Genomic DNA, 12,133 nt, shown 5'->3' with positions numbered 1-12,133 from the left:
AGCAAAAGGGGACTAGTCCCTTTTCCAGGCAAGTTTGCTCTCAGATTAGCCCTCCAGGCAGCCATTCCCAACCTGCACATCACAAGGAATTCAGTACTAATTATACCAAAGTTTGGGACTTGTTTACTTCTTACAATTTTATAGTAAATTAGAGCTGATTCATGGCTGTCCCTATAATTAGATGCCCCTCTGACTTGCATCCCGATATGCTTTCAGCGGCAACAGGGTGGGGTTCAGCTCGGGAGAAGGGAAGTTCCCATAACCAGCAGCCGTTTGGCCTCCCGGTGGGCGCCGTGGGAACGTGTTGGGAGGAGACGCCTGCCTGGCAGACAAATCGAGGCTCAGAGCTGCTGCCCGGGACGGGACAGGGTGCCGAGGGCGTCTGTTGTGCCTGACACTGCAGCTTCTCTCCGGGGTTCCTTCCCAAGGTGTGTTCCGCAGGACGCTGGCTCCCTGGCATGGAGTTTGGGAAACTGCCTGCCGTGAGCCCCTCTCAGACAGTCTAGATGGTCTTTAGGATTTTCAAGGCTCTGATAAGTCCTACAGCAAAGATGCCAGTTTACTTGGTCCAACACAATGTTTCCCAAGCTTTTTACCACGGAGTCAGGATGTGTGTGTGCGCGCGGTGTGTGCGCACGGTGTGTTTAGCTGGTAACGCCATAACCAAGCAGAACAGGCTGCCTTGGGGACTTCAGCAGAGACAGTGTCCCTGGTTTCCAGGCCAACACAGAAGACTGAGGCCTGCTCCAGGGACGCCAGAGGGTGGGAAGGTTCCACGTTGATGGAGACCTCGGCTTGGGGTCCAGAGGGAAGGAAAAGGCCCTAAAAGAGATCCCTGCTCCAGCCACCTCGGGAGGAGACACCGCGGGGAAGAAGGGAGGATGTTCAGCCATTCCCAGGCACAGACTCATGGCTCCACGGCTGACTTTTTATTTTTGTTCCCATCTTGGGCCCAGGGCTGTGCGGGACAGAGCTGCAGAGGGCGGGCAGAGAAGGGAGAGGTGCTGAAGGGAGAGGCTCTCAGCCCCCACCCAGGCTGCAGCTGTGCCCCCAGCTCTGGCCTTCAGAATTAAGGACCTCAGGCTGCAGCCCCCACATCATTCCTCCACCTACTTCTCTGCCTTGGGAAGCGCCTCTGCCACCCTCTCGTCCACTCACCTCAGATACCCCTGAATTAATAAAAATGATAACAGTAGCTATGACCAACATGCGTATCTACGTACTAAGCACCACTCTTCCAAGCACCCTACATATGTTTAGTGAATTCATCTTCTTGACATCCGTGTGAAGAAGGTGCGTATAATCATTGTCCCACTTTCCAGACGAGAAAACTGAGGCACAGAGAGGTTAAGGGCTTTGCTTGAGATCGCACAACTAGAAAGTAGTTGTGGGCCTGTAGGTCTCTGGCCCTCAGGGTGGAGTGGGGGTGGGCCCGCTTATCTGCAGATGTGAGCTCTTTCTGAGCTGTGTGATTGCCATGGGACCTTCGCTTTCTGCCCTCTGGGGGTCTCAGTGTCCCCATGGGTAAAATAGAGGGGGTGGGCTCTAAAGCCACCAAAGGTCTTTCCATCTCCCTGGAAACTCAGCCCTTCCATCACCCTGGCCTCTCAGACCCCCACCGGGCCCCACGGGCCCCCCGGGGCCCTCTCCTGGCCAGGCTGGACTCTTTCCAGCCCCATGGCTGCCCCTCCCACACCTCTGGGACGCCTGGCAGTCAGCAGCCTACAGAAGAGGTCCCTGAGTCCTGCCCGGAAGGGGCGGGAGAGGTAGAAGCAGAGGATGGGGCTGACAGCACAATTGGAGTAGGCCAGGATGGTGCAGAGGCTGGAGGCCACAAAAGCCTCTGGTGTGGCGGGCAGGAGGCCCATGGCCGCCACGTAGCCCAGCACAGAGCAGGGGCCCCACATCAGCACGAAAACCAGCAGCACCACGAGGATGAGCCCTGTGTTCTCTTGGTGCTCCTGGGTGCTCTCCCCCGCGGGCCCTCGGGGCCGCGCCCACAGGAGCCAGCGCATGTGGCTGAAAGAGCAGCCCAGCCCCAGCAGGCAGGGCAGGAAGGCCAGGGCTCCCAGCAAGGTGAAGTAGCCAGAGGTCCGAGCGGGGCTCAGGAGCAAGAGGCAGGCCCGGGCCGTGGGGGCCCCCGCTGTCTCCTCCTCCACTGCCACCCGCTGGAACAGCCAGTTGGGCAGGGACGCAGTGAGGCCCAGGACCCACATGGCCCCACAGAGCAGCAAGCGGGTGCTTCGGCCAGCTGGTAAGGCCACGTCAGGCCGGGCTACGGCCACATGGCGCAGAAGAGCGGTGGCCACCATGCTGTAGAAGGTGCAGAACATGGTGGCCGTGCTGGCGGCCTGGCTGGTGGTGCAGACGGCGGGGCCCAGCCACCAGTCGCGCTGCAGGAAGCGCAGCAGCTGCACGGGCACCACGCAGGCCAGGAACAGCAGGTCGGACAGCGAGATGTTCACCATGAGGCTGTGGGTCAGGGCGAGGAGCGGGCAGGGGGCGCCTGCGCCCCGGCCCACCACCAGCAGCATGAGCCCGTTGGCCAGCAGCCCCGCCAGCAGGATGGCACCGCAGAACCCGGCAAAGATGAGTCGGAGCAGTCGCTCAGGTGTGGCGGTGAGGCGGGCAGTGAACGTGGCGTTGGGCTCCATTCTCCTGCGGCAGACACACAGGGACCGCGTAGAAAACAGCCCCAAAGGCCACCTGCCCTGCCCCTGTTGGGCCCCCTCCTTTCACAGCCCCCCGCGTACAGTGGCCCGGACGTGCGCCTGCCCTGGGCACACATCAGCCCCCCCAGACCCCAGGACTGCCTGGTGGGATGGGCTCCACCAGTGCCCTGGGTTCAAGTCCTGACTCTGCCACTCGGTAGCTCTGGGACCTTCGGAGAGTTACTTAATGTTTCTCTACCTCAGTTCTGCTTTATGATATCTTTATTTCTAAAATTTCTGCCGGGAATACAACTCGCCTTTATAACCTGATAAAGATTACACACACACACACACACACACACACACACATACACACACACATACACACACACACACACACACACACGCACACGTCTGTGAAATAGGCAGATTTAATTTTATTCCCAGTTAAAATGAGAAAGAGAATACGAAAGGGCTTTGAAAAAGTATTAAAAGCCCTGACCAGTGGTTCCAAGCTTGTCTTCGCATTGGGATCACCTGGGGAGCTTCAAAAATACAGAAGCCCCAGAAGTATGATTTAGCGGGTCCGGGATTTGGCATTTTTGAAAGGTCCCAGCTGATTCTCAGGGCAGACCAGCGTGGGAACCCCTGCCCTCTGGGTCGTGCTGTGCGAGTCCCTGGCAAGGTGAGGGGAGCCTGCTCCCACCTTTCAGACCTTCCTCCTTGCCCCTGTCTGTCCTGCAGCCCTACCCACACTCAGGAGGACTCTGGCAAGGACCCTGTGCCTTAGCTTGTCCCCTAACGTGGTAGCATTTCCTAAGCGTTTCTCTGCGCCAGGCACTGGGGACCCGGCAGCCCACAAGGCAGCCCAGAGGTGTCCCGACTGGAGTTTCCTCCCCTTTTTTCCCACACAGGGGGCTTGGGAAAGACCCTTCTCTTGCCGTTCAAAGGCAGGTTTGGAGGAGTCCCTGAGCCCCTCCTGCAGAGCCCCTGCCTGGGGGACAAGCTTGGTCTCTGAGGCCCCAGGGCAGCAACGCACCTGAAGGCAGCTGAGCAGAGAGTGGGGGGACCTCTGTGAGTTCTGATGCCAACACCCCTCCGGGGGCCCAGACTCTGGTTCCAGGGACCGCAGGGGAAGGAGGAAATGCAGGACCTGCCCAAATACCCCAACTGCCCTGGATGAATGTGGCAGTCCAGCCACTTTCCTGCCATCTGTCCTTGCCTTTTCATCTCTTGTTCCTGACCACCCCCGCCGTGTCCTGGACTGTCACTGGAGAGGAGCTGGGGCCGGGCAAAGGCTCGCGGGACTGGCCCCCGCTCCACCCGAGCACCCTCATCTTCTGTGAGACGTTCCATAACCTACGGGTTGAGCTTGCGGGAACTGGAGCGGGTTTAAAGCCAGCTCCACACTTACTAGCTGTGTGACTGTGCACGGGTTACTCAACCTCCCTATGTGTCACTCTCCTCGTCTGTCAAATTGGGATAATGACATGCCCAGTCGCACGGTGTTGACGGTGTTGACGTGAGGATTAAATGAGGTAAAATGAGTCAAGTGCTCACAACAGTGCCTGGCCCGTCGCAGGCGCTGCGTAGAGGATGGCTCTCGTCCTGCCCCCCTCACCCTCAGTTCCAAAAAGCTCTCTTCTCCTGGAGCTCCTGCCGCACCTCCATTCTGTCCCCACCCTCCCTGTCTCAGTCCACACCAGGAGCCCCATCAGCCCAGTCCCACCTTCCTTTTCTTAATCAGCCTCAAGCTAAGTTGTAGCCAGAGGCCCCCTTGGCTGACATGCTGTGAGAACTTGCCACTTGCCTGAAAGTTCACTCTGAAGTCTACCTTGAGTCCCTCCTGCTGTTGTCCTTACCCACCTCGTGCTGCTCTGAGGTTCCTGGGTCCTGCTTGCCGACTTGGGAGCCCTTTGGCACTGGGGAAGTCTGGTGGCCCCTGTGCAGCCGGACCCTGCCCAGAAGGTGGGTCCAGCCAGAGGAAGGCAACAGAGGGTTCTGGGCAGTCTCTTCCAGCACCCACCTCTAGGGCTCCTGAGCTGCCTGAGGCCAGAGCAGAGTGAGATGGGAGGGGCAGGCCTGGGGACCACTCCTGCACTGGGCCCCCCAAAGGATAGGGGCTCTGTCTGCTCAGCTGGCTCCCTCAGGACTCACACCTGCCTCCCTGCCTCATTAACTCCCTGGCCCACAGGACAGAGATGTCAGTGCCTGCCAGGGCCCTGGACCCCAGAGAGAGCCATTAGCAACTGCAGGACCTGCCCCACCCTCAGCCAGGGCCAGCGTCACTCGCTCCCGTCCGTGCACGCGGGGCTTGCGGGCTGGGGAGAAGAGAAGGGAGAGGACACTGGGGTAGGAAAGAACCAGTGCGAGGCCCAGCGGGAGAATCAACTGGCCGGATCACAGGACTCGTCCACATATGGCCCGGAGGGCGCGTGGGCTCCCTTCAAGGCATCTAACCCAACCTTTGCTGGCTTCTGATGCTAGAATCTTCTCGGCCTCACCTCCTGCCAAGTGTCACCTGGCTCCGGCTGTGTGCCTCAGGGGACAGGGAGCTCACTGCGCCTGAGACACCCCTCGTAGAACCGAGAGAGGGATGGGGGCCGGGAGCTAAGACTTCGCTTAAACCGGTGGGAACAGGGCTCTGCCCTCCACCGCCTGCTCTCCTCTTTCTGCGTCATCCTCTGTCTGTAACGCTGTCCCTGGACCTGTCTTTGCTTGTCTCTCTGTGAAACTGAAGTCTCCTCTGAGTCAGCCAGGGAATCCCCCGGTGCCTGAATGGTTACAAAGTCTCAAACTCTGTGCCCGGTGCGCATCAGACATTCAGTTGGTGGTGATGGCAGGATGTGATGCGCATTTGCCACAAACACAGACAATAGGGGACAGGCCAACAGGAGAGAGGCTGTCTCTCCGAGACTTCCAGAGCAAGCTCCCTGAGGGCACTAGGAGCTCCGGCCCTGGGTTATAAGGTGCAGCCACCTTTCAGGAGCCCACTGTTGTGGGGCGCTGGAAACTCCTGCAAGAGCTCCAAAGGGAAGCCTGTCAGTGAGTCCGAATCCGGGTTCCCCACTGCTCCCCGGGCCACACCAGCCACACCCCAGCTGCGCCTCACATGCATCCAGGGGCTGACACCTCAGGTCAAAGTGCTGCCCCTGGGGACACTGGCACTTGGGCAGGGGGCGGAGCTTCCAAATGTGACCCCCTGGAGGTGGATAACGGGCAAAGGGAGTGAGGTTGGGGCTCAGGGAGACCTGAGGGCATCGGGGCACATATCAGAACGTTGCTTGTCCCCAGGCATCGGATTCCGCGTTTGCAGATACCATAGCAACAATGAGTGCAACAAGTCAGCAGCGCTCTGCCGGGCAGAGAGCATCGGAACTGCTTTAATAAACGGAGTCGTTTGTCATTAACAGGTTGTACCAATTAGGAAGCGGCACCAAAGCAAGCGCCTGGAAAAGCTTCTGTCCTCCTTCTCAATCTTTTTTTTTTTTCTGATCATTTGTAGAATATCCAGTCATTGTAGAAAATCTGAAAATACAAATATGTATAAAGAAGAAAATAACACCCCCTCACAATCACCCTATAATTTTATCACCCACAGATATGTAGCCGATATTTTGGTGTATTTTCATCAAGCTGGTTTTCTAGACTCTTTTTTTCTTTAAAGAGTTGTAAAGAACACCCCAGCCCCAAGCCTTATTTACACAGCGAAGTCCTTCTCTGGAGGGCAGAGGGCCTCCGCCCTGGAAACCAAGTTCTGGTTTGAAGAGAACGTTCCTGAACTTCCAAGCTGGTCCTCTCCATCGTTGCTGCGTCCTGTGAGGCAGGACGGGAGCTGAGGGAGGGGGAGCCAAGGGGGGGGGGTTGGCCGTCCTACCCCGGACAGGACGGGCGGTCAGGAACAGCAGCCGGCTCTCTTCGGTGGCCTTTTGGGGGCCACCTCCACCAGCGAGCCCTTCAGGCTGTCCTCTTGCGTCTGGAGTGACCTGCGTGGGGATGCGCAGGCATCAGTCCTCTCTCACCTCCCAGGAGCAGCATGGAGGGGCCCGTGGGTGCAGCTGGGGGGCTGGGAGGCTGCACTCCGACCCCCCCACCAGGCTGCCCCCCCCGCTCCCCCCCACAGGGGAGCCGCAGAGACTTCGGCCTTCTGACTCTTTCTGGCACTCTTTCAGCCCTGCCGTGTGCCAGGCACCGTGTGAGGGGCTCTGATTACAAAGAAGCCAACATTCCCTGCCTTGAGTAGTGAGGGAGGGACACCTGCAACCCAGGAATGACACCGGATCGGGGGAGCACACAGAGGGCCTCACGCCAGGTCCTGGGGGATTCAGGGGGGAAGGAGGTAGTGTCTGAGCCAAGACCTGAGCCGTGGACAGGGTTTGCTGGCAGAAAGTGGGGTGCGTTCTGGGCAGAGGGCCAAGGTGCAGGGTTGGGAGGGAGCTCGGGGACTGGGAAGTAAAAGAGGCCCATTCATGTATTCACAGGGTATTTACCACGTGCAGATGGAGCTCATCTGATCTGGCACCCTCACCCCTTACTCATTTTATTCATTTATTGAGCACCTGGTATGTGCCAGGCCCTAGGTATGGAGGGAGGGGCTGACAAAACAGACATGGCCCTGTCCTCCTAGACAACAAGGAAACAGACAAATGCATACGTAATTACAACGTGTCAAGAATCGACAAATGTCAATTTGACAGCGAAGGACACAAACAGAGCTGTGATCTAAAATGGGATGGAGGGGGGGGTGGTCAGGGAGGGCGTCCCTGAGTGGCTGCAGCTCGGTGCGTGTGGGGACAGGGCGCAGGGGAGATGGCACTAGAGAGGGTACAGGCATCTGGATCTTATTCTAAATCCATGGAAGGTTGGAAGTAGGAGACAGACACTCCCTTTCCCAGTCCACTTTACAGATGAGAAAACTGAGGCTCAGAGAGGGGAAAGCACGTCTGGGGAGGGATACAGCTAATGGGGATGGTGAGGCTGGAGTCAGGAGACTCTCAGTGCAGTGCTCTCTCTCTCCCTGCTGGGAAACCAGGTGCTTCCTTGACCCCTTTTCTCAGAATGGGCCTTCCCTTCCCACACAGGAGTCAGGAGTGGGGCTGGAGACTGTTCCAGAGGATTCTGGGTGGTGAGGGGTGGGGTGGGGCAGCACTCACCGGGCCAAGTTCACCATGGGCTCCAAGATGTTGTGACCCAAGGCAGCACTGCACTCCCCAAAGGAGATCCCCAACTCCTGCAGGTCAGACAGGGAGGGGCATGTGTGCCTTGGGGGAGACCACTGAGAGGCCAGGTGTAGTCCCCGCCACCAAAGTCCTGGCCATCAGAGTCCTGCCCAGTGCTTCCCTAAGGCCCCCACCATGGGCGAGGCAGCCCCAGCTCAGTGTGGCCCGTGGCCCCCAGCTGGGCCCTCTGCTCATGGTCCCTCCACCCTGGCTGGCCAAGGAGTCGAGGACACACCCCAGAGACGTTCACTGCCTTCAGAGTGACGTGGATAGCCTGCACCCCAACTTGGAGAAATGCCTCTGGGAACATTTTATAAATGTGACTTATGTTTTTGGATTTCAAAAATATTTCATTGGGGGAAATAACGGAAGATACAACATAAAAAAGTGTAAGTACAAAATACAAACCACTGACGTTAGTGTTTGGGTATACATTCCCATTCTGTTTTATATACCCCTGTTACCGAGCAGGGGGTGGGGGTGCTGAGCATCTCTGTACTGTTAGGTCAGACCCTACGGAACTGCTGGTTTGGGGGCCCCGGCCGAACCCTGGCAATTGCATGTGCTTCAACCCACCTACAACCAGATTCACAGCTGCTCTTCCGATTCCACATCATATCGTAAGCGTTTCCCCCACACCCTTAAATATCTTTCCAGAACAGGATTCTTCACAGCAAATACTGGCCTCTCATATGAACCTCCACAACTTAACCACCAACTGCTGCCAAATGTTTGCTCTAGTAAATTATACTGTAAAAACAGCCTCATATAAACATGTCTGATCATACAAGATACATGGGTATCCACTAGGTATTCCTTTAGGGACTATTGCTTCTGATTGTTCCCCTAGGAAGAATTGCTGGAGGAGAATGACTATAGCAAAGGGATGAGCTACTACTTTTCAGAAAAAAAAAATTCTCCCCAACCAGGAGCCGCAACGATGACCTCATGATTCTGAGAAACGAGAGGAGAAACAGGAAGGAAACACAACACGGAGATGCCACGAGGGATTGGGTAAGGGGTGGGGTGAAGAGTGATTTCCCCCCTTTTTTATTACTCTCCAGATTTTCCAGAGTGTGGTTAAGGACCATTCATAAATCAGTGGTCTCCACTGTCTGGCAGTGGCGCTTTTGATGTCATCTTCCCAAGGAAGAGTTTGAGTCTTAAGACAGAATAAATTAGAAGGGAACATGTTAATTAGAGACCAGAGATAAAATTAAGATTTGATTGGGAATTTTAAGTGAAGCTATTTAAAACCCTTTTTTACTCGGTAGATGTTTTTTCTGTAGGTTGGGACACCGTGTGGGAGTTCGCTAACTCCACAGTGAGGCTCAGTGGCCTGCCCGCCGTCGCAGCGTCGCGTTTGCGTGCGGTTGAACCGGGGGTGGGCGGCAGGGGCAGCCAGGCCGCCGTCCACTCTGGCCAGGCCTCTGGCTAGGGCAGGGGCAGGAATGCGCCATGCATCCTTCTCAGTCGCCCACTCCAGGGAGACCCCCGTTCACTCCCTGCCAGGGAGGCGTCTGCCCGGTGCAGGCTGGGAGACGGTTGTGCCTGGTGCTTACCTGGGCCAGCTGCTGCCCAGCTTCGGTGGGCACTTGCCGCTCCTCCTCACGGTCCGTCTTGTTCCCCAGGAGAAGGATGACCACCCCGTCTGAACCTGCGTCCTGCACACAGAACATGTTCTCTTAGCCACATCCCCCGTGCGCCAGGCCCTGGGCAGATTTGGCCTCCTCTCCTAGAAGCTGACAGTTGCCCTGCACAGGTGCCCTTCCTGGGTCACACGCACTCCACATCCTTCTCACCTGGACACTTCCCCCATCTGCAGCGAGCCTGCCCCTCTTCTGCCTGTAAACATCTCACCTACTATTCAAGGCCAGCCTCAACGGCCCTTCCCCTAGGAAGCCTGCCTGGATTGCTCCTGCCCATGCCCCTCTTTTCCTGTGTGTGTTGAACAGTCCTGTGTTTGATTATACACACTGCCTTGGCACGTTTCCTAAGCGTTTCATGAATAATAATAATAATAACAGCTTCTGATTACCGTTTGCTATACAACAGGTGCTGTGCTGAAAGTAATTATATCAATTAGCCCTCACAACTCCTCTGTGAGAGAAGTCAGGAAATTGAAGTTCAGAGAGGTTAAGTCACTTGTCCAAAGAGTTGGGGTGGGATAGTGGGATTCAACCCCAGGTCCTGCCAGACCCCAGGGCCCAGCTCTCCTCCTCAAGACATTATCCTACCTTGCTTCTTTTGCATCTCTTCAACTAGACTAGAAACTTCTGGAAAGAAGCCAACATGACTAACTTCATACCCCTCTGCTGTGCTAGTACACACTGGGCCTGATACGTATTGAGTGAGTATGTGAGGGAAAGAACAGAGGAATTATCACCTGCGGTGGCACTAGACCTGCATTATCCTCAGGTATAGGAAGAGCTGCTGTATGTAGGAAAGAAATGTTCACAGGATAAAGGAAGCAGTTTGGTTTGAAGGCTGTACCATGTGGTTGAGGTTTCTTTGTACTACTGTGCTCCCAGCTCATCCAACCACATGACTTCAGTGGGTGGTGTCACCCATAGGTTCTGTTGTGTCATTTGTAATCCTGGGAGAAAAGGGGGAGTTGGCAGGATACAAGCCCCCTCTTGACTCCAAAAACTGGGGCCCACCCCAGCGGCCATCTGCTCACCTGGAGACAGCTCAGCCAGTAGCGCACGTGGACAAAGCTCTCCTGGGAGGTGACGTCGTACATGAGCACCACCCCATCGGCCTTGCGGAGCAGCTGCTGTGTCACGCTGTGGTATCTGCCCAGAGAGTCTGCGTGAGGCCACGCCAGGCAGCCTGGCCCCAGGCCCCGGCCTCGCTAAGCCCCAGCCAGTCCGTCTGCATGTCCCGCGGCTTCCCACAGAGGGCGCACATGCCTTCCTGCCCACAGCGTGGTCACTGTTGCCGAGGCGACAGTTCTCACGGCTCAAATCGCAAAAAGGACCAAAGGATGCTCGGTGAAAAGTCTCCCTCCCCCTGCCCCATCCTGCAGCCACTTGGTCCCCCTCCCCAGAGGCATCCAGGGCTACCAGTTTCTTAAGTATTTTTCCAGAACAATTTCATGCATATACATACACACGAGGGCTGTCCAGACAGTACCCAGCCGTGTAACCGTTCTCATTATATTTTATATATACACACATACGCAAACACATCTTCCTCCCCTGCTTTATACAAACACAGTGTAAAACATTCCTTGTACTCATCAATACTCAGTATTCTGCCCTTCGTTTTTCCAGTTAACATCCTGGAGATATTTCCCGATTAGTAAACAGAGAGAGTCCTCAGTATTTTTCGTGGCTTTATGATGTTTTCAGAAGGACAGGTGTTGGGTGGCTATCCCTCGAGGGCCATGCTGGGGTGGCCTTAACATATGCCCGGCCAGCCTGAGGGGCCCCTGGGTCCGCGGCTGTGTCGCCACCACCCGGGCTGGGCCGTCTCCCCGTGCCCGGCCTCCCGACTCCTTAGGGGGAGTCGGCTCATTTGCACGGGCGGCCTCTTGCCCGTGTTGCCAGGGCTGCCCCCACCCCTCTACACCCCTGGGCTCACCCCGGTCCTTGACACAATCGACACAGACGGTGCCCGTTACCTCTCCTGGCCAGCCGTGTCCCAGAGCTGCAGTGCAAAGCACTTGTTGTCCACCAGCAGGGTTTTGACCCGAAAATCCACTCCTAGGACACACAGAAGGGGTGAAGGCCTACTTTCAAGTCACCGTCCAGGACTTCTAGCTGAGGCCTGCCTGGCATACACCTGTCCCCAGCACCAGCCGCCATGGGACGGAGCCTCAGGCTGCGGGGCTTCCCCTCAGCTCTCCAAATCTCACCCATAGTCAAGGGTCCCCGTCCTCTGAGAAGCCTTCGCAGACCACCCAGCCGCACCGTGAGGCTGTGCCAACACAAGGCACCCTGTCTATCCAACCGCACAGCAATGTTTATTCCTCAGGCCACCCAGAAAACAAGTCTCATTATTTTATTTTTATAGACTTGTTTCAGTCCCTAATTCTTGCATGCCTCTTCCCCCCTCAGCTAGACGGGAGGGTAGACAGGCAGCCCAGAGGGCAGAAGGAGCGCTGGCTGCGGGGATGGCCAGTCTCTACACGGTTGCATAACCTCGGGCAAGCCGCTTCCCCGCTCTGAGCCTCCCTTTCTCACCGGCAAGGTGGAATTTAAGGAGACCCACACGGCAGGGTGGTTAGGAGGATTAAATGACTTATATCTAAGGTTCAGC

At 56.6% G+C, this 12,133-nt stretch overlaps 2 protein-coding genes across 2 annotated transcripts in view; both read right to left on the bottom strand.

The window, feature by feature from the left end:
- Window positions 1-1,607: 1,607 nt before the first annotated feature.
- Window positions 1,608-2,654, bottom strand: LOC123632081 (nociceptin receptor-like). Its single transcript, XM_045542203.1, has one exon. It carries the CDS (start codon window positions 2,652-2,654, stop codon window positions 1,608-1,610), a length of 1,047 nt encoding a protein of 348 aa, XP_045398159.1.
- Window positions 2,655-5,995: 3,341 nt separating this feature from the next.
- RAB44 (RAB44, member RAS oncogene family) overlaps window positions 5,996-12,133 on the bottom strand; it is a 30,236-nt gene continuing 24,098 nt past the window's right edge. Inside the window, exons 10-15 of the mRNA XM_045543618.1 lie at window positions 11,496-11,577; window positions 10,551-10,665; window positions 9,433-9,534; window positions 7,805-7,881; window positions 6,529-6,637; window positions 5,996-6,179 (exon numbers count right to left, since the gene is read on the bottom strand). Coding sequence (XP_045399574.1) covers window positions 6,547-6,637; window positions 7,805-7,881; window positions 9,433-9,534; window positions 10,551-10,665; window positions 11,496-11,577 — 467 coding nt within the window. The 3' untranslated portion in view covers window positions 5,996-6,179; window positions 6,529-6,546. The remainder of the gene's footprint in view (window positions 6,180-6,528; window positions 6,638-7,804; window positions 7,882-9,432; window positions 9,535-10,550; window positions 10,666-11,495; window positions 11,578-12,133) is intronic.

Source organism: Lemur catta, chromosome 2 (genome assembly GCF_020740605.2).
Source record: "Lemur catta isolate mLemCat1 chromosome 2, mLemCat1.pri, whole genome shotgun sequence".
NCBI classification, from domain to species: Eukaryota; Metazoa; Chordata; class Mammalia; order Primates; family Lemuridae; genus Lemur; species Lemur catta.
This window is presented reverse-complemented; position numbering and strand designations above follow the sequence as displayed.

Coding starts and splice junctions, on each gene's coding strand:
- LOC123632081 (XM_045542203.1), bottom strand. CDS start 2,654: ATGGAGCCCAACGCCACGTTCACTGCCCGCCTCACCGCCACACCTGAG.